General features: G+C 31.2%; 8 protein-coding genes across 8 annotated transcripts; 4 read left to right on the plus strand and 4 right to left on the minus strand.

Annotated features, from left to right (window-relative positions):
* Positions 1–2,166: 2,166 nt before the first annotated feature.
* On the plus strand, positions 2,167–3,721 carry EIN_487220 (hypothetical protein; the record flags this gene model as incomplete). Its single annotated transcript, XM_004255963.1, has 2 exons — positions 2,167–2,747; positions 2,824–3,721. The coding sequence occupies 2 exons, from the start codon at positions 2,167–2,169 to the stop codon at positions 3,719–3,721; spliced, it is 1,479 nt and encodes a 492-aa protein (XP_004256011.1).
* A 340-nt stretch (positions 3,722–4,061) lies between these two features.
* On the minus strand, positions 4,062–4,747 carry EIN_487230 (hypothetical protein; the record flags this gene model as incomplete). Its single annotated transcript, XM_004255964.1, has 3 exons — positions 4,062–4,474; positions 4,518–4,566; positions 4,607–4,747. The coding sequence occupies 3 exons, from the start codon at positions 4,745–4,747 to the stop codon at positions 4,062–4,064; spliced, it is 603 nt and encodes a 200-aa protein (XP_004256012.1).
* Positions 4,748–5,610: 863 nt separating this feature from the next.
* EIN_487240 (hypothetical protein) lies at positions 5,611–8,327 on the plus strand (the record flags this gene model as incomplete). Its single annotated transcript, XM_004255965.1, has 3 exons — positions 5,611–6,165; positions 6,224–6,371; positions 6,568–8,327. 3 exons carry the CDS (start codon positions 5,611–5,613, stop codon positions 8,325–8,327), a joined length of 2,463 nt encoding a protein of 820 aa, XP_004256013.1.
* A 94-nt stretch (positions 8,328–8,421) lies between these two features.
* Positions 8,422–9,357, minus strand: EIN_487250 (Rho GTPase, putative; the record flags this gene model as incomplete). Its single annotated transcript, XM_004255966.1, has 3 exons — positions 8,422–8,843; positions 9,125–9,256; positions 9,306–9,357. 3 exons carry the CDS (start codon positions 9,355–9,357, stop codon positions 8,422–8,424), a joined length of 606 nt encoding a protein of 201 aa, XP_004256014.1.
* A 1,820-nt stretch (positions 9,358–11,177) lies between these two features.
* Positions 11,178–13,850, plus strand: EIN_487260 (hypothetical protein; the record flags this gene model as incomplete). Its single annotated transcript, XM_004255967.1, has 1 exon — positions 11,178–13,850. The coding sequence occupies one exon, from the start codon at positions 11,178–11,180 to the stop codon at positions 13,848–13,850; it is 2,673 nt and encodes an 890-aa protein (XP_004256015.1).
* A 394-nt stretch (positions 13,851–14,244) lies between these two features.
* On the minus strand, positions 14,245–15,136 carry EIN_487270 (hypothetical protein; the record flags this gene model as incomplete). Its single annotated transcript, XM_004255968.1, has 2 exons — positions 14,245–14,424; positions 14,615–15,136. The coding sequence occupies 2 exons, from the start codon at positions 15,134–15,136 to the stop codon at positions 14,245–14,247; spliced, it is 702 nt and encodes a 233-aa protein (XP_004256016.1).
* Positions 15,137–15,643: 507 nt separating this feature from the next.
* EIN_487280 (hypothetical protein) lies at positions 15,644–16,567 on the minus strand (the record flags this gene model as incomplete). Its single annotated transcript, XM_004255969.1, has 1 exon — positions 15,644–16,567. One exon carries the CDS (start codon positions 16,565–16,567, stop codon positions 15,644–15,646), a length of 924 nt encoding a protein of 307 aa, XP_004256017.1.
* A 1,571-nt stretch (positions 16,568–18,138) lies between these two features.
* On the plus strand, positions 18,139–19,659 carry EIN_487290 (hypothetical protein; the record flags this gene model as incomplete). The annotated part of the gene is made up of 1 exon (XM_004255970.1): positions 18,139–19,659. One exon carries the CDS (start codon positions 18,139–18,141, stop codon positions 19,657–19,659), a length of 1,521 nt encoding a protein of 506 aa, XP_004256018.1.
* Positions 19,660–24,140: the final 4,481 nt, after the last annotated feature.

Raw genomic sequence — 24,140 nt, forward strand, 5'->3', positions numbered from 1 at the left:
AAATCAAATGGAAATGGAAATGGAATGTATATTAGATAATGGATTTGATAGTTGTTCTGAAGACAACTCAATAAGCGATTTTGATACAAAGTTATATGAAGGTATCATTGAAGACAAAAAGACGACACAAACAACTCATAAACGTTGTACTGACCCAAATTGTACTGAATGTTGGTCAAAACAAATATTTATTGAAAAATATTTTTCAGAAATAAATTTCACACATAACACAGAAGGAAAAACGAAAACACAAAATATTCAAACTACGCCAATAAATTGTTTTTAGAAGTTTTTGATGATGAAATATTGAAAATAATCACCAAACAAACTCATAATTATGCAATACATAAAAAGGTTATGGATTGGAAAGAGCTAACTCTTACCGAAATCCAAGCTTTTATAGGCGTTGTTATTATGCAAGGTTTCAACTTCTATGGTAAAAAACCACTTACCGAGTTATACACCAATGATTGTTCTTGTTATTACAAAGCGTTGTTTCCATTATATCGACTAAAGCAACTTTTCCATAACATTCATTTTGATGACAAAGAAACGAGAGATGCGAGGCAAGAAAAGTTCAAAAGAAAAAATGAAGCAATTTATGAAATATTCGAAAGAATTAACAACAATTTTCAAAATGTTTTTATTTCTGAAAAGAATTTAGTCATAGATGAAATTATGTCTCCTTTTTATGGACGTTGTCCATTTAAAGTTTACATGCCTCTTAAACCAGAAAAATATGGTCTAAAAACATTTGCTGTTGTTGATTGTAAAACGTTGTTTGTGTCTAAAATGACAATGTATTGTGGCGGAGAGTATAAAAAGCCTATAAATAGAACAAACAATATATCACACAACACAGACATAAAACTGGATTGGAAGAAACTGAATCAAATTGAAAAAAAAACCAAAAAGGAAAAGGGCAAGTCAATTCCAATCAGAGTCACGATTATGGATTTAGTGTCTCATTTACTAGATAAAGACCGCGTTTTATGTTGTGATAATTATTTTGGAACTGAAGAGTTGTTACAACAACTAACATCTCGAAGGATGTCATATATTGGTACAGTACGCCAAAATCGGTTTAGAGTGTGTAAATTATTCAAGAGCGACGATACAGACAGAGCAGTTTTGTTCAAACATGAAGGGATTGAATGGAACATGTTAAGATATAAGGAAAACGCAACAAAGCCCGGAGTGTTTATAGTTACAACGAACAGTTCAAAAACAAAACTTAGCGATAAAGATGGAACACCAGAAACTATTTTGAGATATAATAAACTTAATGGTGGTGTTGATATGGTGGATAAACTGTGTGAAATGCATTCATGTCGAAGAACGTCAAGAAGATGGACTGTATCGTATTTCTTGTTTTAAGCAGATGTTTGTGTGCATTACTCGTTTGTATTATGGAACCTTAATACACTCAAAAAAGATAAAGGGGAATTCATGAAAAAATTGGCACTTGAACTAGCAACACCCTTTGCTTTGCAACTGAATCGTTCAGGTATTTCAACGGAAAGAATGATTGCTTTAAAAAAATTCGAAATACCGATGTGTTGTGATTGTGTAAATGAAAAATATGTTACTGTTAAAACTAACAGTAAGAGAAAAAATGGGCTGTGTTATAACTGCAAAATTCTAAATCAACGAAAACAACGTTATTTTGTGAGTTGTGTAGCACCTTGAGCATTACATGGTGTTGTAACTTGTGTAAACACAATATATGTGATTTCTGTTTTAGTAAAACATTTAAATAACAATTTGTTATTGTTTTGTTATTATTTTTTACAATAAAATGAACTGGATAAAAAATATCTAGATTTGACCTTGGTGAAATAAATAAAAATAAAAGTTTCAATTGACATCCTAAGGTTAAAATAAAATGCGCGGGCCGGAAATCTATAACCTATGGGTGTGTTAATCAACTTCCAGATTTAGTTGTCCTTCATTTCATAATTTTGTGTTCATTTTTGATATAATAAACGGTTTTCAAAAAAAAACAATAATGACTTTATTATATTGTTTAAATAACTATAGTTTAAAACCAAACTGAAACTATAAAAAAATTATAAACAATACTATATATTTAATAGTTTTTGTGTACCAGAAAAAATAGATAAGAAATTAAAAAAATCAACGAAAAACTAAAAAAAAAAGTGAGTAATGGTGACTCTTCATCCACTCGGTTTAAATTTGGTCTTTGAGTGTTTGAATTTTCGAACACTCCAACGGTTGCGCTTTGTCAACAAGAAGATTTTCTTTTTGACACAACACATTTCGCACCTCAGTATATACGACACAGACGGCCCAAAGCTCATTAAGTCACAAATTCAGGTCGACAGTTTGTTCATCTTACCAACACAAACATCTCCGATCGACAATGACATTTTTAAAGACCTTTCATGGATCAATTTACTCAAAAATACAAAGACACTCATATACGACTACGAAGGTGTTGTGAGTCAGGCTCAGTTGCTCCAGTGCATTTCTTGTAGGTCAACTTCACACCTCGAAGTTGTAATGGACCACGGAACCCAAGCCGAGCACGCCCAAGGCGTTCAAAATATCATCAACACCCTTCCCAGCCTCACCAATTTGAAAATTGCCATCGACCCCTTCAATGATACAACAACTAAATCGCCTATTCTGTATAACATTGAACGGATGAGTAACTTGGAAACTGTGCAGGCATTTGGGTATAACCACTCTTTTAAACGCATTCCAAATCTTTCGAAACTCAACATGTTTGTTAATTTTTAACTTTGTGTTCAAAGTTAAAAAAACTATCTTTACAGTTTTGTTTAGCATTCTCACAAATAGATTTGTTTCGATATTTCAAGATTACTCCGATTTCATCACTGACGCAAGTACGTTTTACAACTTGACGTCGTTAACAATACGTGAGGGCGATAACAGTATCGTCCCCGTCGATCAGTTGTTAAGGCTTCGCTGCCTTCCCCACCTGAGATATTTGAATTTAAAGAAGGTGCAAGTTGGCTTTGATCCCTCATTGGTGAAATTATCGGAAATTCGTGGGATCGAAAAGGTTTTTTTGGACTTCGATATTCAACTCACAGACGACTCAGTTAATCACCTCTTGGCCTTTCCGCCAGTATTCACCATTTTCCTTTCAATCACGATCGACCAAGGTTTCAGAAACAAACGGCTGTTACCCTCCAATATCATTGTGGACCAATTGTATATGGAGCATCCAACCCTTCCAAACGTATGTATCGACGACTTGTTGACGCGTGCAAAGTTGATTACAACAGATCAGGACAACCTTTTCTTCAAAACAATGTCGTTTGTGCAGACCTTGCAATGCCTGAACACTTCAATGTTCCAGGCCGACTGCACTCCTTTCCTGAATTCCATCCTTTTATGTGGTGACGTTCCAGACAACTCACTCAAACTCAACAAGATTGAGAACTTGAAAAAAATCAAAATTTATGATTCAATTGTCGGAACGCTCGAGTTTTTAAGGGGATGCGACTTGGATTCGTTTTTGCTAGTGAACTGCACGTACCCAGAAAATCAGTTCGGGCTCATTTTGGAACAGAGAAATCTCCTCAGCCTGACACTACTTGTCTCTCCACAGATACTGAAAAGAGAACAAAACGACATGCTCTTTCAACTTCCTTATTTGCAGTTTCTGAGAACGGCATACTGTAACACGATGATCGAAGAAAATTTCCATTTAATAAGAAAGAATTTCTGAGTGGTGTGTGGAATGGAGTGACGCCAAATTGTACTATATTTCGGGAGATTGTTTGTTTTATTTGGTTCACTATAGTAATATATAGCTTTTTAACTATTTATTTTTTAAAATTACTTGTTTTTAATAAAAATTATTATAATATATATATATAACACACTTGAAAAAATAGTTGTAGTTAATTAAATTAATAATCATAATAAATTTTGTTTTTATTTATAGTTTACTAATGAATGTTGAAAAAATGGTAATAAATAGAAATAAAACCAATAAATATAGTAAATTTCACAAGATTGATAAAGTGAGATATGTTGTCGAATGAGAAGACATTTGAGCAGTAAGTTTAGAAAGAAAAACATTTCAAAAAACGGCATCCTCGCTGAAGACAATTATCAGGCTCGGTGTATTTTGCCTTTTCTTTTTCTTGTTCAATGAGCATCTCTCTTGAAAGTTGGTCAAAGATTGTCGTGATGTTTGATCCATCCTTTGCACTACAGTAAAAGAACTTGGCTCCAGAGAGTTTTTTCGACATTGCCTCGATTTGCTTTTGATCAACAACAACGTCAGAGGTTAAATCACTCTTATTGCCAACAACATATATAATCGGGGTTGTTCCCAAACTCTTCTCCTGGATATCGTCAAACCAAGACACGACGCTGTCAAACGATTTTTGTTTCGTCATGTCGTACACAATCATAATACCATGGGCTCCACGAAAATAGCACGATGTGATGTTTTTGAAACGCTCTTGTCCAGCTGTTTGTCACATATTAGTCCACACACATGAAAAAAAACAAACCCGAGTCCCAAAGTTGAAGTCTGATTGTTTTGTCGTCGACTTGTGTTTGCTGCACGTTAAAATCTTAGTAGAAAGTTGCAACAACAAACCTTAGGTGTGTAATCAACACCCACTGTCGAAATGTAAAGGACGTCAAATTTGTCCTGGCAGAGCCTTTTCGTAATGGAAGTCTTTCCCACACCCGACTCACCAACTAACAGGACCTTGAGCGACTGCTCGTTATGATTCATTAAATGAGATAAGAGTTATATCGCTTTTTATAGTGTTTACAGAGTCTAAGCTTTGTTTGACAGTTCGATGTTTTAACATAAAACCAAAAATAGAGCTATCAGTATAGTTCTATTTATTATATTCAAATGGTTTTGATATGTTTTTTACATATTTGTTTAGCTTATGAGAGGTTTTGTGTTCTGAGATTTCGTGTTTGGTCGTTTTGGAGGTCAACGAATACAAGATAAGTCAATCGCGATGATTTTTACACTTTCTTTTTTGTTTCTAGATTTTTAAATAAAAAAATTATAGTATATTTTTATTTGTAAATCTAGTATTTTAAATATATTATATATTATTAATTTTTAGTTTAATAAATATAGTTAAGTCATTTTTACTTCGCATAGTTGATTATTTATTTTTAGTATTATTTTTACCAAAATCCACAACAAATTTTTTTGTTTGTTTTCTTAACAAAAAGTCTTTTATATTTTAATTAAATAAAAGTTAAAAGTTATATAGTTTTTTTTCTTGTTTTTTTTTGTTTTCTCAACACCTTAAAAACATTAAACAAAAAATAATTAATATAAAAATCGGGAAATTTCTACTTTATTTATTACTTTTCCTGTTTTTAGATGTTTATTATATGATTAACAGTACACAAGCAAAAAAGGGAAAAACATCAAAAAATATTTATATATCCCATTCATAAAAAGTCAATAAAAAACAAGGGGTTATATTAAGTGCTAATAAAATAATTGTATTTTATTATTTCAATTCTAATTTAATTACTTTTTCAAAAAACTCAATTTTTATACAAAAAAATAAAACATTTTTGAATTCCAAAAGTTTAAAAATAAAAAACAAAAAAATAAAAAAGTAAATGACACAACAAGATGAAATAATCACGTTGTTGTCACAAATAATTAGTTTAGTTGGTGGTCCGACACCTCAACTCACATCCTTAACCAAATTTTATTCAAATTTATCAGGGAGTTATGATGACATGTTAAATTTATTATTAGAAGTTCCCCTTCAAAATTTAGTGTGTGATACAACCCCGACACTCTCGTTATTACTCTCTCCAATCTTTCATTTTCTTCTCCCTTTTTTGACATCCCAAAACGAAGTACCCGACCTTCCAAAATCAATCCCAGTGTTGTCATTCCTCCACAGAACAGATCACACCATTTCTCCACCACAAATCGTTCCGTCTCAAAGATCGAAAATTCTAGAAGATGTGATCTCGTTAGTCAACCCAACAAAACGAATCGAAATCACAGCAGACTCACTCGAAGACGCAAATGAACAAATTTCAATCTCCGCACTTCGTCAAGCCTCAAAACCGTATGCTTGTCACTTTCTTTTTTACGAGCACTCAGAAAATACAGGTGGTTTAGTTAATTTTGAAGGTGTTTTCGAGTCGACCCCAATTAAAGTTTGTTCAACTATATTTTATAGTAAAACAACTATCAAAGAGAACGAGTGACCAGTAGTATGACTTTCCCCTAAAAAATCGGGAAACTGTGGACTTTTTAGCCGCAATCACAAGTGGCTTGTCATCTTGTCAGACTGTCAATCTTGGGAAGATTGATTTGGACAGCGGTACTTTAGGGAACTTTTTGGGGAAGTGTATTTGTAATGGTTTGTTTCTAAAGGCACTAGGCTTCGTACCCGAAATTTCTATCATCAAAAATTAGTATGTGAAAACGTTAATAAAACAAGAAAGATATTTTTACCCGTTTTATTAGCGTTTTTCGATACTAATTTTTGATAATAGAAATCTCGGGTACAAAGCCTCAAAGGCACCCCTTTTGACTCACAACCGATTAATGAAAAGGGTTTGACTCTTCGGACCGGACTTTTCTGTACAAGACATTGTCACTACAAAACCCTCGAGTCGACGAGGCGGTGCTCCTCGGTATTATCAAACGCGACTCGTTCTCAAAAAGCTCAGAGACGGAGCAACTGATCAAAATCATATTGAACCCATCCGTCCAAAACCCACCCGACCTTTCAACCCAGTTTCTTGCGTTGATTGCATATGCTTTTGTGTATCAGAACTGCCCAAATAAGGAGAGAGACACTTATTGTCTTTCAAAGGCATTTACAAGATATCCCCGAGGGACACAAAGCACGGCGGGGATCTTTTGTGGGTTAGTTGCTCTTGGCATTTTCCACTTTGGTGGAGGATTTGATGTCGACCAAGTCGAGGCGATGAAACGAATAATGAATGGCGCGAGGTATGGCAAACCTTTGAATATCATTAATTGCACAGAAGGCACAACAAGTACATTTGGATGGGAATTGGAGAGTGCTGAGAACATCGAGAATTTCCAAGACGTCAGATTTGATAACCGAAGGATCCCAACCCTTATCACCGTGCCGGCAGTGTGTTTGTCCCTTGGACTTGGGTACTTTGATACCGACAATTTCGATATAGCACAAATAGTGGAACTGCCTCGGGGACTTCGCGACATCTGTGCGATTCGGCCGGATGACATCTTTGCACGGATTTTGTGTAAAAATCTGATTTTCTTTGACAAAATAGAAAAGAGTGAGGCCTGGATATTTGCGAACATTCCTGAAGAACTGTCCCATCGCAAGTTCTCTGCGTTTGAAATGGTGAACGCAAAGTACTTTATTATAGCGTCGGCGTGTTATGTGTTGGCTTTAAAATACGCGGGAAGCTTTGATAGTGTTTTAAAGAGTGTGTTTCTCAAGTTCATTAAGAAGATTCAAGACAGTCTATTTGCGGCTATTCGATCGGCAAATCAGAATTTCACGTTGAACACACCGCACTTTGACAGATCTTTGAAAATAATGTGTTTGTCCATTGCATTGCTCTTTGCGGGGAGTTGTGATAAAGAAATATATGAGGTGTTCAAACGAATTTATTCAGTGTGCGATGAGTACATCACATTTGGTTCTCACGCCGTCATGAGTACATCAATTGGTCTTTTGTTCTGTGGGTTTGGCGAGTTTTCACTCGACTCTAAGAGTTACAACATACCAAAATTGGTACTGGGCTTTTATCCCCTCTTTGAGCCGGACATTTCAAACGAAGTGATCTACCCAAATTTATTGAAACAGGTCGGGTTGTTGTGTCTTGAAAAACGGTACTTTAGGTGCTATAATTACTCAACAAAACAATACGACACGGCAGATGTCGAGTTGGTGTTATCAGAACAAGGGCAAGACGAGTATAAAACAGAAACGATGAAGTGGTCGTTGCCATCTCTCTTACCAAAACTTGAATTTATAAGCAAAATAAAAACGACTCATAACTTTCTCTTCAATCAACTCGACATCAAAGAAAATGGTGGGAAAGTGTTGTGCGTGAAGAATTCTATATTTGCGAAAGACGTGGATATGGAGGATTTCGAAGACGAGTTGGGCAGTGAAGATCAAGACGTTCTGATTGTGCGGAAGATGGCGAGTGCAGTTGAAAAGTCCTCAGAGTGGATGATGAGCAAAGTTCGCGAAACACAAAGAAATGCGCTTGAGACTTCGATTCTCAAGTTACTAGTTGCGGGGTTCAAAATGTTTGGGGATGAAAGAATGAGACTTATTGCAGAATCCGTAAATTTATTACTTTGATTTGTTATGTATTATTAAATTGTGGTGTCGACAAAACGTTGAAACATGACATGTGGAATTGATAAAATTAGGTCAATGAAAAGATCTACATTCTTTAGAGAATAACACACTTCTTTTTGGGCGTTTTTGCTTTTGTGGCTTTGTCTTCGATATTTTTATTCAGAACCATTTCAACGGCCGTCTCAAAGACTTCAACTAACCCTTTTCGAGTTAGGGCGGAGCACTCCATGTACTTCGCGCAATCCAGTTCGGTACACATACTCTGTCCCTCCTCGGGAGTTATCATCTTGTTCCCTTCAACTTCTATTTTTTTGACCTCTTGCGCGTTTTCTCGAAGATCAACCTTAAGACCAACCATCATTTTAAATTCGTCTTTACAATACTTTTGGATCTCGGGGTACCATTTGTCCTTTAAATTTGCAAGCGAGGCACTGCTATTTACTGCATAACAAAGAAGAAATATGTCTGTGCCAGGGTACGATAGTGGCCTAAGCGAATCAAACTCTTCTTGACCAGCTATTGGTTATTTGTGTTTCTTAAGCACCGTTACGCATAATAATAATTCAACATAGAACTGAAATAACAACGACAGTATGACTCAATGATTTGTTAACCACAATTCCCTCTTTTTTCCCTCCCTTAAATGTCCAGTCGTTCCAGTGTCAACAATCTCGAGATGACCAAAATGACAACTCGAAATTAAGACTGATGGAACGAAATTACATTAAAGGGAGGAAAAATGGGTCTAAATATAAAATAAAAAGCTACAAAAACAAAAGAAACACCAATAAACAAACCTGTGTCCCAAAGCCCAAGACTCACAACCTTCTTTTGAACCGACACGTTTGCAACGTAATTGTCAAACACAGTTGGGACATAGTCGCTGGGAAAGTCGTTGGAAGTATAACTCATCAACATACACGTTTTTCCTATTTGGTCAAAACCAAATTAAGCCCAAATGAAAGAGAAGAAACAAACCCACAGCACCATCACCTATCACAACCAACTTAACCGAATCGGATGTGGCCATTCTTCTTTAAAAGTTCTTTTAAAAGTTTTTTTTGCTTTTAACATTTTCCAAAAATAATAACAATGCAAGGTTTTTTTCCCGTTTTCACCTCCTTTTTATCTATAAAAACCGAAACAAGATAACCACTCAAAAAGTGTCTGTTATTAAATATATGGTTTAATAGTATTTTACTAGAAGTTTTAAATGAGAAGTGGAAAATGAAGTGAATTCTATTTTTGTGCGGGTTGTTCTGCTTTTTTTCTCAGTTTCTATAGTATTATAATTTCAAACTATATTAAATATATTTGGCAAAAAAACGAATATTTTTTTTTTCTAATCAAAAATAAACATTTGACTTTTTTTTGAATTACAAAATTTTGTTTGAATTTTTATTTTATTTTTTTATTAGAAAATTATTTATCTTGTTATTTATTATTTTTAATAAATATTACTAAATATTACTAAATAATGATTTTTTTCCAATAAACTTTTGATGTAATTCAAATTATAGTTTGATAAAAAGAAAAACTAGAAATTGGTATTATAATTATATTGTAAAAAATATGAATATATTTACACGTAAAAAAGTTATTATTACTAATTATCAATTTAACTATAAAGATGGAAAAAAAATTAATTGTTAGAATCCATTTTTTATTATATATTTATTATTAAGAATATAAACCCAATCAAGTACAACAGTAAGTTATCAGTTATTTGGTTAGGACAAGGGGGACGAACAAAGCTCTTGACGTCTTTCGAGCATCAAAGTGAGTACGTCGTCAACCGAGTCCTACAAATAAATCGATACAAAAAAACAAGATAATAACACGGAAAAAAGAACTTAACGGAAATGTTATTGTTTCTATTAGAATAGAACAAACGGAATTCGTTCGAGGACTTGCAGGAAGAAAATGAAGAGGTTGTGCACATATTTTGATTTGAAGAGGTTTTGTTCTTATTGGAATAAGTACAGATTTAGTTTTGAATGATTCGTTGTTTGTTTCTTTAACAGTCTTCTTATTAATAGAGTCTTGGTCGACAACAGAATCCACTTTCAAATGATTCTTCTGCTTTAACTTGTCATAAAAATTTCGTTTAATTCTGCTATACGGACTAACTGATGGAGAATCTATGTACTCCGTCGTTAATATTTCCATTTGTCTTCTTTTATTTTGATAGATCAGTTTGACTTAATGGTTTATGGGATCTATTTCTTGGATATTAAAAATAAAACATTTCTAACATATTAAACTATAAATTATTGATTTATATTATAATTATTTAAAAACTATTTATAGAAATACAATTTTAAAAAAATTAGTTTAATTAACCATTAGATTACTATTGATCTTAAAAAAAAGTAAATTGTGAAAAAAATGGTCAAATCAAGATTAAAACGATATTTTTTAAATAATTAATGATTATAATAAATTTAATTATACAACAATCACATTGATTATTTAATTCTCGTTTTTATCCATCCAATAAATAAATTATTTCCTATATATTATATCGGATCAGAATTCCCAATTTTTATCTTTCAATTTCTCTCAAATTGTCTATAAAAATCATCACTCTTATTTTTTCAAATCCCAAAACAATGAAATAACAATGAAATCCGTTAAAATAGTTTAACAAATTGGAGTAAACAACAGTTTTGAGAAATACATATAAATTCAACTCATTATCAACGAGTTCTGAATTTGACACACTGAAACTCAGGATCAAAATTGTAGTTTTTTTTCATCCAAAAAACACAAATTTTTTGATGAACAATTCTGAACGAAACACTTCAACGAAGAAAAAGTGAAAAAGAACACTAAAAACACAAAAACCAAATGTCTGCACCGGACCGGATGTACCTAGAAGGTAAACGTCAACTTCCTGACGACACTTTTAAACCGAAGCGCCGCCCTGATGATGAGCAGAAGAAGTGGGGAGTCTTAAAACCCGTTCATGGGAACAGTCATCCTGAAATTGAGTTAGTTGGTCACATTTTTCCGATCTCGAAGAACACGACCAACAACATATCGATGTCCGTCTTTGTTGATTGTAATTTTGTGTTTGACGAAGATCGAAATAAAGGCTTTGTTGAGGTCACCAGTCCTCTTGGGTGTGTCTACGTCAATCAAAAACCCGTTCGGAAGGGGCACAATCGCGAGAAAGTGATACTTGAAGATGGCAATGAGATCGGCTTTTACTTCCAAGAGCCTTACATCTTCCGATTTTATTACTACGACGGGGATAATGCATGCCAATACCCCGAAGAAGTCTCAGATGAAAAGCCACGACAAGCACAAAAGCATCGACAAAGCGCAACTACACGGATGACACAAACACCGTCAATCACTGAATTGATCAATCGACTTGTTTATCACCCAAACCCTACTTTAGAAGACAATTCAGACGTCTGGAGCTTTGTGCTGGACAACGTGAAGACGCAGCTGAGGACCCAATTCGAATTTTGTTTGACGTCGTCGGACGAAGAGGCCGAGTTCTTTTCGAGGAACAAAAGTATAGCGCGAACTCTGTTAGTGACTGCGCCCACGGGGGCCGATTTGTTCTTGAAAAGACTTTTAAAGCGCGTATCCGACGAGATGAATGTGCCGATGTTAGAGATCGACTGCACATTACTTGGTGCGGTTGATGGAGTCGAGCAAGAGTGTTCGAAGAACTTTCAAACTGGTGATCGTGTGAAGTACATAGGTAAAGGGAAAAGCACGAATGAGGAGTTATTAGGCCGAATTGGGAAAGTGTTGTATGTTTCTGATGGGAAGGTAGCTGTGAATTTTGAGAGCAATTCGAATGAGTATAGTGGAGCCTTTGTGGAAGTTGATTTACTTGGTGGTGTTGATGAAGAAGTCCCTAAACAAGACCGCAGACTGATTGGGCGACTTCCTGAGATATTAAATGCAGTACCGAAGATGATTGTTGTCTTACAACGCGTCGACGAATTCTTCCAGACGAAGAGCGATGTCTCCACTGAGATCCGATCGTTCATTAATGACTTCAAAAAGCGCACACGAGGGATTTTAGTTGGGTGTTCAGCGTCATCTTCAGCAGTGAAGTCTGGGCATGCGAAACAGATACCCCAAGTTGACCCAGGGCTGTGTATGTTTGGGGAGAAAGAAATGAAGATGGTTGATGGGTATGGAGTGAAGGGCCAAAGTCATGGGAAGAGCATATCCAAAACCCTTTCGAAGATGTTTGGGAACACGATTAATATAGCGACGCCGACGGGGGAGTCCGCGCGTGGGTGGTGGATAATGATGCAAGAAGATGGGAAGAAGATGCGAGGGGATCGTTCGAAGAAGATGTTAAAGAGTGAGATTAGTCGGTATGGGATAGAGTTAGAAGAGAATGAGGACATTTCTATAGACAATGAAATTAAGAAGGAAGATGCGGAGAAGATTATTGGATGGGCGATAGGGAAAGAGATCTCAACGAGCAACGAGAAGGTTAAAGTGATAAAGAAGGAGAATTTGTTGGGAGCGATTGAGATGGAGAAATTATTGAATCCCACGAAAGACGCTGTTGATATGTTAGAAGCGGAGAATGACTTTGAGAAGAAATTGATGAGCGATGTAGTGAGAAGTGCTGATGTAGATGTTTCATTTGATGATATTGGAGCACTTGAAAAGGTCAAAGAAACACTGTATGATAGCATCACTTTACCACTGCTCCGACCAGAACTGTTTAAGAAGGGAAGTTTGACGAAGAGAAGTAAAGGCATCTTATTCTTTGGCCCGCCAGGGACGGGGAAAACGATGTTAGCGAAAGCCGTTGCGAAGGAGTCCAAAGCGAATTTCATCAATGCGTCGTTGTCGTCACTTGAATCGAAATGGTTTGGTGAAGCGGAGAAGTTTGTGAAAGCGCTGTTTTCACTTGCGGAGAAATTGTCGCCGTGTGTGATATTTATAGATGAAGTCGACGCACTGCTGGGGAAGAGAACGTCACAAAATGAGAACGAAACGTTAAGAAAGATGAAGAACGAATTTATGACATTATGGGATGGACTGAAGTCGAAGAATATGGAACAAATCATCGTGTTGGGAGCGACGAATCGCCCGTTCGATTTGGATGACGCCATTTTGAGGCGATTCAGTCGGAGGATTTTAGTTGATTTACCAACAAAAGAAGACCGAGAAAATATCTTGAAAGTGATTCTAAAGGGAGAGAACACTGCAGTGGATATCTCGAAAATAGCGGAAAAGACAAATGGATACTCGGGATGCGATTTGTTCAATTTGTCGTGTGCGGCGGCAATGAGACCACTGCGCGACTATTTGAAAAGTGAAGAGAAGAAAGGAGAGAAGGAAGTGATGAAGAAAGAAGAGAGTAAAAAGATCGATATTCGACCTATTGATGATAACGACTTCTTGGAAGTACTTTCGACGATGAATCCAAGTACTAATAAAGACTCTCCGTTACTCACAGAAACAAGAAATTGGAACGAACAGTTTGGCGAAGGAAAGACGGGAAGTTCAGAGATTATTTCATACTTCATTTGAATGCTTCTTTTCTATTTTTAGATTATTTTATTATAAATATATTATTAATTTATTATAAATATATTATTATATAGTTTGAGTATTTATAGAAATAGAACATTTTATAGAATTTGGTTCTTTATAACAAATGAGTTCAGAGTATTGAAAGACTAAAATGGCATAAAAACGAATGTCTCGAGGATCTTCTATATACAAATAATCGGAAGGACAATCTTTGTCACTTGCTTGTTTGATGGAAGAAGTCTTCACTCGACTTTGAAAAACTATTAGGTACTTTTGAGAGTCACTTATAATTTTTTTATTGAATATAAAGTAGCTGTGACTACATTTGGACTGCAATGTAGTAATGATTTGTAGAATAAAAAACAAATCAACTTTAAAAGATAAACATCATTCAAATTAAAGGGACTTTAGTTGAAAAAAGACCGAATGGGTTTTTAAGTAAATGTTCGTGGCGAACAGACACGTCTGTTAATTGAATATTTGAATAACACTTTTTTAGCCACTCTTCGACCTTCAAACCCGTGACATACACAATTTCGCATTCATTTGGTTTAGCAATGAGTTGTGCCGTCTACTGTTTAATACAGCAATTACTTCAAATCTTTGAAAACTATAATATACTAATAATATTATTATGATATTATAATAATTATATTAAATTATAATGTACTAATATAATATAATTATTATAATATTATAATAATTATTATAATATTATAATAATTATATTAAATTAGAATATACTAATATAAATAACAAACTTTATAGACTTTGTCTGTGGTGTCTTCAGACAAGAAAGGAGGATCAATGATTAACAAATCGAAGAGATGGATGTACTTCTCCAGGACCATTTCCGGTTTATTTAAGTCATAAAATGTGAAGTTGACACCGGTGGATTGGAACCTTGTGTCGTACTCAAAAAGGGTGAAAGTTGCTCGAGGCACTTTATTCTTATTTCTTAAATAAGCTTTGTAGATTGATGGGGTGGATATACAAGCGACATTACAGTTCTCTCTCATATTCACATAATTGGCTATGAAGTCTATCACTTTGTCTCCGGTCTCATTGTCATACCAAAACTGGGATAACTCCCAGTCCTCAGCTATTTTAGGGAATCCAAATTCATCCATTGGATCCGCTTCTTTATATTGGTAGACATCTGCTAATGCCATCAATGCCTCGGCACGGAAGCCTCTGTGGTCCATGTAAGTCCCATCGGCGTAGTCTTTGTCAAAGTCGTCTGAAGAAGAGCTGCTTGTACTGTTGGATCTGCTGCGACTCATTTGTTATGTGCTTTTATGAAGATACTTCAAGTGGTTATCTAAACCTGATGAAGATTTCTTGTGTTGTTTTGATATGGTAAAGTATGGTTCCAATTTAGTACAATTCATTCACACAGAAACGCGTTTTTATTGCAATTCACCCTCTTTTTATTCAGTAATTATACTCTTCCCGATTGTGTAGTATTAAATTAACTAATTATAATAAGGTATAAGATACTATTTATAGTAGCCCAAAAATGAAATCCAATGTCTATTTGGGAAAAAATCATCATTATTCCCGTAGTTTACTGGTTTTTTTTCATTAATAATAATCATAATTATTATTATAGTTATTTATAGTTAAAAGTTTGGTTTTTGCTATAATAAAAACAAATCTTATTATTATAATATTTTATAGTTAAAGTAAAATTTTTATTTCATTTTTTATTAAGTTGTAAATCAAACTATAAATGAATAATTTAAAAAACTATAATTTTGATACATAACCATTAGAAGGTATAGTTTAAGTTAGAGTTTAGAAATAGAACCATTGTATTGTTCAAGACGTCTCTTTTTGATAAGTTGTATTTCGTTTTTCTTGGCTCTATTTGTTTTTCTGAGTATGTCATAATCATCTTCAAATTTATTAATTGTGTTTGTTATTCGTTCAATAATAAATTGTTCAATTTGTTCTTTCGTAGGATTTTCTGGTTGTTTCGTTTTTTCCTTTTCATTTTCTTTTTGAAGTTCATTCGTTTTGGCAATTTGATCTTCGATCTCAACATCACTTTGTTTGATGGGTTGAAGTTGTTTGATTGTTACGTTTTGACTTTCGTTTTGTGGATGTTTTTGCTCGACACTTTTCACATCAATTTTCAAGTTTTCTGGGATTTCAATTTGTCCTTTCAAAACGTTTGTATTGAAAAATTTTAATTTTTCTTGGTCTTTTTTTTTCTTTTTAAGATTTTCTAATAGTTTTCTTTTATCCTCATTAATTATTCGGAGCGCTTTATATTTTTCAGTCAGATATTTTTCCCTCTTCTCAAGATTTTTCGCTTCAATCTTCTCGTCATTTTGATTTTCCACTTTTTCAATCTTCGGTAAACTAAAATGAACAATTTGGGTTTGAGATTCTTTTTCAGTTTGGTGCATTTTTTCAAGAATTTTGTTTTGTTTTAATGGGGATTGTTTCTCTTCTATTTCTTTGTTTAAGTCGTGATTTTGTTCCATTTTTCGTTGACTTAAAGACAAATTAGTTTCGTTTAAATTAAAGTTTTGTTGATCTTTACACCGAGGTATTGTTCGTAGTTCTTTCATAATTAAATCTGTTCTAAAAAGAATAATATCAATTTTCTTCTCCAAAATGTCAAAACGAAAAGAGTCAATTGTTTGTAAATGTTGAGTCGCACTTACTTTTGGTATTAAATAGTTGTGTGGATCTATTCCTAACATTTTTTTTGTTTTTTTTGAGATTTTTTTTTATTCATTATAATCATTTCATAATTCAAAAATAAATTAATTTAATTTTATTATATATAATTCATTTATTAATAATTTAAAATCATTTTTTTAATTATTATTATTACATAAAGATCAAAAAAGTTGGAAATTTAGTGATTAAATTGTAAAATTCCCGTTATTTAGAAATTTATCATCATTATTTTTATTGTAATTAATTAAATTTAACTTATTATCAAATTCAAATAAAACAGAAATATATAAATTATTATTATTTCATATTATTATTATTTATTACCCACTCAAGTTTTTTAATTTGTATAAAAACTTTCAAAGAATGTTAAATAAAAAGCCATAATAAATAAAGTATTATGTAAAGTTATTTAATCATAATTATACAATTTATAATAAATTAGTTTTATACAAACATAAAAACTTTTTAATAAAAGCAATTTCAATAACAATAAATTTATTTTTAATAACAATTATAATTTTAGTTACAAAAAATCCTCATTTGTAATTGGGAGACAGTTTTATTCTATAATAACTTTCTACAATTTATTAAAAATTTACTAGTAACCTACTAATACGACTTTTTATGAGTTTCATAATTCAAATTTGTACATTTCTTCAAATAGTTTTTTCTCAAAAAAAATTATCCAGAATCGATAACCATTTAATATTGTTAAATCAACTTAAATTTGATAAATGTTTTCGCTCTCCAAAGAAAATTAAATTAAATAAATATTTATAAAATTATAATATAATAGATATTTATTTAATATAAAACTATAAAATAAATACAGTTTATCTTTGTTTTATTGTCTTTGTCCATAAAATGTATTTTAAACATTTTGGTGATGTGTTTCGTAATAAAAATGTCGAAATCTTTATTTTTCAAATGCATTTCGACATTTAAATATTAAAAAAAGAAAAAATACAAACCAATTTATTATATCCTTATAATTATCCTTATAATTATATTTTTATTATATTTTTATTATATTTTTATTATATTTTTGATTAAATGTTTGTTATAATAATAAATCACAAAAATGATGTTTTTTTTAAAATAATAATCTTCGTTTTCATTTTTTCTTTTTTTAGAAATCGAATAGTTTCACAAGACTTTATTTGTTGATATCTTAGCTATTTTATATAACATTGATAATAATTTTATGTAAGATATTGTTAAAAGAAAAAACAAACAATATTTTTCAGAGAGATTATCATTGTAGCTATTTAAAATATTTCGTTATGAATTCCACTAAAAAATATTTATGTTTTCGATGAAATTTTTGGACCTTTTAATCTTTTTGAATTATATTACCATCGACAACGAATCGGCGTATTTGATTAAATATGACCAAACAACAACCAAATGCGGTTAATATACAATGAATTACTATATTAATTTACCAAAGTTAACATTCTGAAGACTCTGATGTGGAATTCACTTTGAGTAAAATACCCCACTTCAAATTATTTTTATTGATGTGTTGTTAGTATTTTTGCAAACAAATCGTGCAATTTCACACTTAAACTGAGTTGTAACTATTAAGTGCATGTTACACCCGATCATGTTTACTCTCTCGTTCTGTTTAATGTTTTCTTTCACAATGAGTCAATCCAAAAATGCGTTCTCTCAAATTTGTATGCCAGACTTTTTGGCAATCAACATGGACTCCTCCGACGTTAACGCGGAGATCAAAAAAGAGTGTTACTCAAATATACCAAATTATAAACATGAAGTCAAAGGATTTGATATCAAGTCGCCTTGTTACGTCAATGAGCACTTTCTGGATGTGAACAAAGGCGACAATCGTGTCAAACGATGTGGGGAATGGTTGGAGTTAGTTGGTTCGAGTAACATTCCTGTTTACTGTATGATTGCCGGCTCATTCAATTTCACATTCCAAGGAAAACCCTTCCCGCCAAAGGCTGCGGTTGTTGGAGTATCAAAAAATCTTTTTAACATCATCACAAAGGGGTTTTATGCATCAACAGACGCCTTCGCCCAAATGACTGTCGCAGAAACGGACTTTGATCTCAACGTGAGTCCATCTCTCTGGGTTTTGAACAACACGACCACAACTAGTTTCGTACAAATTACTGATTCAAACAGAATAAGTGAATTCATTGAATTAAATGGTACAGTGTATCAAACAAATGAAGACAATATTTTTGAGCTTCCTCTCTCCTCTAAAAATGTTATTTTGAATCTTGTGACGTTTTTGAACGAAAAAGTGCGCTTTGAGAACGTCCAACTGACCGTTACAAATAACCAAATAAAAAGATACGTTTCGAACGCGAAGTTTCGGACATTCGCATTGGAGCATTGTATATACATCGCAGAAAACGTCATTTATTCCCCACAAGTCTCGGACAAGTTGAGCGTCATGCGGTGGTACCTTTTTAAAATTACAGACGGGAAAACATACGAATGGATATCTGACACCAACCCAATATTTCGCACGGAAAAACACGAAGCTTTCACATCAATGTCATTCGCCTTTTCTTCTCCGATAGTGATGTCCCAAGAGTTCAAAGAGCTCAGCTTCGAGTTAAAAAGCACAACCGACATTTCAATTCAACGAATTTCATATTATCACGTGAAGGACATGGCTCTTCTGACCAATTTAAAAACTTTGGTCAATATCACTGGAAGTATGAATTTCAAAACGCAGCGGATTGGTGATATCATACAAGTGAAGGCGGTTTTTGACGCGGCCAACAAAGAATTTGGTAACTTAATTAGTGTTGTCTACTTGAACAACGAAGGTGATACGGTTACTCTTTTGTCGGCACAACTCTCTCGTTCTGACAGGTTCATCAATCGGACTGTGGTGTGCAACTCCACCGAATTTGATTGTCGGGGAACGGAGTGTAACGTCGACGATAATTCAAAAGACGTTGGTCAGCGGATGTGGACTGTTGGATGCGAACCAGCTTGTGGAAAGTGTAGAGATGGTTTTGTGTGCACAACAATGGGTAAATGTGTTGTTGAAGATCGTGGGAACCTGCGAGACAATGGGCGTGGGATGTGGCTCTTGAGTGTGGTCATTGGATTTGTTTTTCTCTTGTAAGTCAACACTTTAATGTTTGGTCATTCCGGTGATTTCGGAATGATAAGTTGAGGAAATGATGAATTATATTTACATTATTTTTTTATTAACATTTTTTTTAATTATAATCAATTTAAACTTAGACCTCATTAATTTTTTCTTTGTATCATTAAACCCTTAGAAGTCTACATTTCACTTTGTTTATAAAACAAAAACACAACAATAAATAAAAAATTTGATATATAGACACTGATAAAATAATAAAGTTACAACAAATAGTAAGTTGATATATCGTTTAAAACAGCTTTCATTTGTCATATATATTATATTTATCAAACACAAAACTGTAACTTTTGTGTATTTAGACTTAATATTTCATTGAAAATACATTTTTTGACATTTGGACAAATTTCATTTCATTCATTGTGGATTAAGACTTCCATTCACTATTTTCATTCAGAAACATTTTGTAGACAAAGAGATACTATGGAGATATATTAACTAAAAATATTTACTAAACTATCGTTTTTTATTTTTTATTAAAAAATATACAAAATAATCAAATTGTATTTCTATCATATCAAAATATTAATAATTATTATTCAGGTAGAATTCGTTAAAACATATCTTTCCTATTTAATTATTAGGTGTAAATTTATATATTTTCAATTAAATGTGTATTTTAAACAAACTATTTTAAAAATCAGAAAAAAATAAAACTTGCAAACTTTTTAAATGTTAAAAGTGTGACATCAAACTGGAACTGTCAAATTTAAATTAAATTTTAAATATCATTTATTTTAATGACAGTTTTAGTTTTTAAAATATGTAAATATAGGTATATATTTATGTTATATTAACATAATTTTTGGACTTTTAAGGGTTAAGTCATTGGCTAAAATGTATGGTCTGGAAAGTTGTCCGAAATTTTTTCGGACCAACATTATCGTAATATTTCGGGATTATTTTTTGAAAAATTCCCAAATAAAAGTATTAATTTTTTACCTGTTTTTTTATTTTTATCTTATTCCCGTCTTTTTAAAAACAAAAAACATTTTTTTTGTCAAAAAGACAATGTTTGAAGAATAGATAATGAATATCAAGTGATTCTATTTATTTTCCAAAATTTGTTTTTTAACCCTTTAGTATAAAAAATAATCCAACAATATTAACTTATTAAAAACCAATTCATTTTAAGTGTATTTTATACAGAAATATATTATTCTATTCTAACACAAATCAATGTAAAGACCTTAATAAAAAGTCGTACACTTAGTTTTATAGTATTTTCTTAAATAATTTCGGGTTTTATTGTTTTTAAACACTATTTTTTTTCTTCATTGTTCAGTGAAAATTTTATACGTGTTTTATTATTTCCGTTATAAATTTAATACGAAAAACACAATGTACGACAATTTTCTGGTGGTTTTCATTGTAAAAAATCTTTGATCTGAGGGAAATAGGAAAGGAAAACATCGTTAATTTCTTTTGGTTTTTTAAAAAATATCTGTTTAATATTTACCATTTTTTAAAATTAACAATTTTTATGAATTCTCAAAGGTAAATTACATAATTCAAGTTTGAAATAATTAAGAAAAAAAAACAATTGAGAACGACTTTAAGTTTGTAAAAAATAGTTTATTTTACAATTTATGACAGTTAAATTTTTGAATAATAAAATGTAAGAGTAAAATATTAAACTTAAATTGATAAATCAATCAAATAATTTGGTATGTTATTATTGTTTTAAAGGTGACCTTGAAGATTCATCAAAATTCTTGGGCTGAAAATAATTATTTAAAGTCAAAAACATACGTAAAATAATTAAGAACTTGTAAAAAAGGTTTGAAATGTGTGTCAAATAATTATAAATATAAAAAATTAATTAATTAATATTTTTTTTGTTAAAAAAAGTGATTACAAAAAAAATATTTAATAAACAAAAAAATAATTGTATTTCCATAAAAATATTCATATTTTAACAATTGTATTTCAATTTAGAAATGTAGTTTTTGAAAATCACACTCTCGGTTGTCAAGATGACAAGACATGGAATGATAAATAAATAATCAACAATCATGTTCAAATGTATTTGTTGATGTAAACATTAACCAAAGATAATAATTGTTTTTGACATATTTTTGATTATTAAATATATTTTTATATTTAGAATAGGTGTGACTATTTTAATTGTGTAACTACATCAAAAAAATATTTTCCAATAACTCACTGTCGATAATAACATGTAAATAACTTTATTGAATATATATTATCTTTTTAATTTATTATGTCTGATTACACACATAAATAGCACATTATGAAAATGACATCACAACTGTTTTTGAAAGTGAAATAATAACTTGATAATACAGTTACTTTTAATGATTGTATTTTGATAATTAAAATAAAATGATTTTTTATACTTTACATGTTCATAGTAAAAACGGATAAAATTATTAAACATGTATACCTTTTGAGTGTGTAAACATATAATTTCAAACTAAACAAATACATAAATATTATATTATGAAAAGTATGTAAATAAATTTTAAAACTACTTGTTTTTCACAACCCATTTGTACATGTTACGTTTAAATAAAATATATTTACTGGTTAATATAACTGACAATTACATTAATTTTGTTTATGATAAATAATCAAATATACATAAAATGTTGATAATAAACCAATTTGTTTTTTTCATTAACATTGGTGTTGTCTCTTAAATACAATTAAACATATTTTATAAATTTAATTAAAAATATTTTTTTCTATTTTATTAATATTCAATTTGAAAGCAATTAATTTGATATTAAATGTTTGTGTATTACTTAGATTATATGTGCATCGTATTATAAATCCAAAAAGACAAACATTTGTGTTTTAATTTATTGTTATGTATGATCTAGAGAAATTACAGTTATTATAGATAAATATGTATGGAATTGAATTTTGAAATAATTTCAAAAATGTATTCATTTATGTTGAAACGACAAAGTTAATTTACCACAACAAAGAACTGAAATCAATTTTATAATTATTGTATCGTCTGCTTTTACTCTTTGATGATAAAATTTTGATTTATATATCTTATGTATATATTAAGAGAGCAACAAGTTAAAGCAAAAATGTTTTAAGCTGTGCTATTCTAGTAATTTCAGTGTAATAATTTCAAATTTAGGTTTGATTTTACACGTTTTCACACTAAAACGTTATCCCGTTTTATTTTTGACATTTTATAAAAATGAAAATGTTGTTTTTAACAGTGAAACCTAATACACAAACTGTTGTTATTAAATTTTTGAAATTAATAATCAATACATGTTTCTATTTTATATAATAATAAAATTGTGGTGTCACTAAGGTATATATGTTTAATTATGTCTTTTTATTTGAATAATAAGAAAAATATAGTAATAAAAGAATAATTGTATATAACAACGCTCTTATATGTAATTATTAACAAAAAGTTGTTGAATGAAAATTGTGCACATCGACGTAGTTACACAATGCAATTGATGATAATCGTTTATTTTTGTTTTAATCTATATCATAGTCATTGCACAAAAGTTACTATTTACAATCAATAAATTCAATGTAATAAACAACTATTATTTAAGTGGGAATATAATTTGAAAATTACCTTTGTATCAACACTGTTGTATATTTGGTGGGGTGAAAATCCATTCCGGGTAACTCATTCTGTACAATTTACATTCTAGAAAACTCATTCTAAAAAATAATTCTTTTTTTTGTATTTTTTAAATGGTAAACTCATTATAAAAAACTCATTCTATGCAAAAAATAAAAGGTAAAAAAATAATTAATTATTTTAATTTATTTATCATTAATATTTAAACCATTTTGATTAAATTAAAGAAGCAAATATCACGCACTTAGAAAATGTAAAAATCGATTCATTTATAATTGAATAAAAATTGAATCGTTTTAATATAAATGATTTTTTTTGGTCAACCCAACCAATTTCTACGTTACATGCCGACAAATACACCTAATGTTTTTTATGATACTTTAACCGGTGGTCTATTCATGTTTAACAATATAGAACCCGATGAAAATATCGAACCAACTACTCTCGACAGTTTAAAAGAAAATGAAAGTGTTACATCAATTCAACAACCTGAAACGAACATTAACAACGAACAAGAAGTTGTATTGTGACAACACCATCAGTATATCGATATTACGCGATACTTTAGCGCTTGTTATTTATTTTATTATTATAAATGAAGACTCGACTTTGAAAATTTTTGGCATTAAATTTATCAGCTTTTTATAATAAAATGCACTTTTGGGATCACTCGTGTGTTTTTCTGACACAAAAATCCTGTTATTTCAAATTTTATATGGAATTTTTTAATGCTTAAAAATTCTTCAAGTAAAAAAATAATTTTGAAGACTGTTTTTCTCTTTTTTACTTGGAAAAAATAAGCGAATTTATTACAAAAAACGATTCCCAAAAATAATAAATAAAATAAATG

This window comes from Entamoeba invadens, assembly GCF_000330505.1.
Source record: "Entamoeba invadens IP1 unplaced genomic scaffold scaff_1105074726715, whole genome shotgun sequence".
Taxonomy (NCBI): domain Eukaryota; phylum Evosea; order Mastigamoebida; family Endamoebidae; genus Entamoeba; species Entamoeba invadens.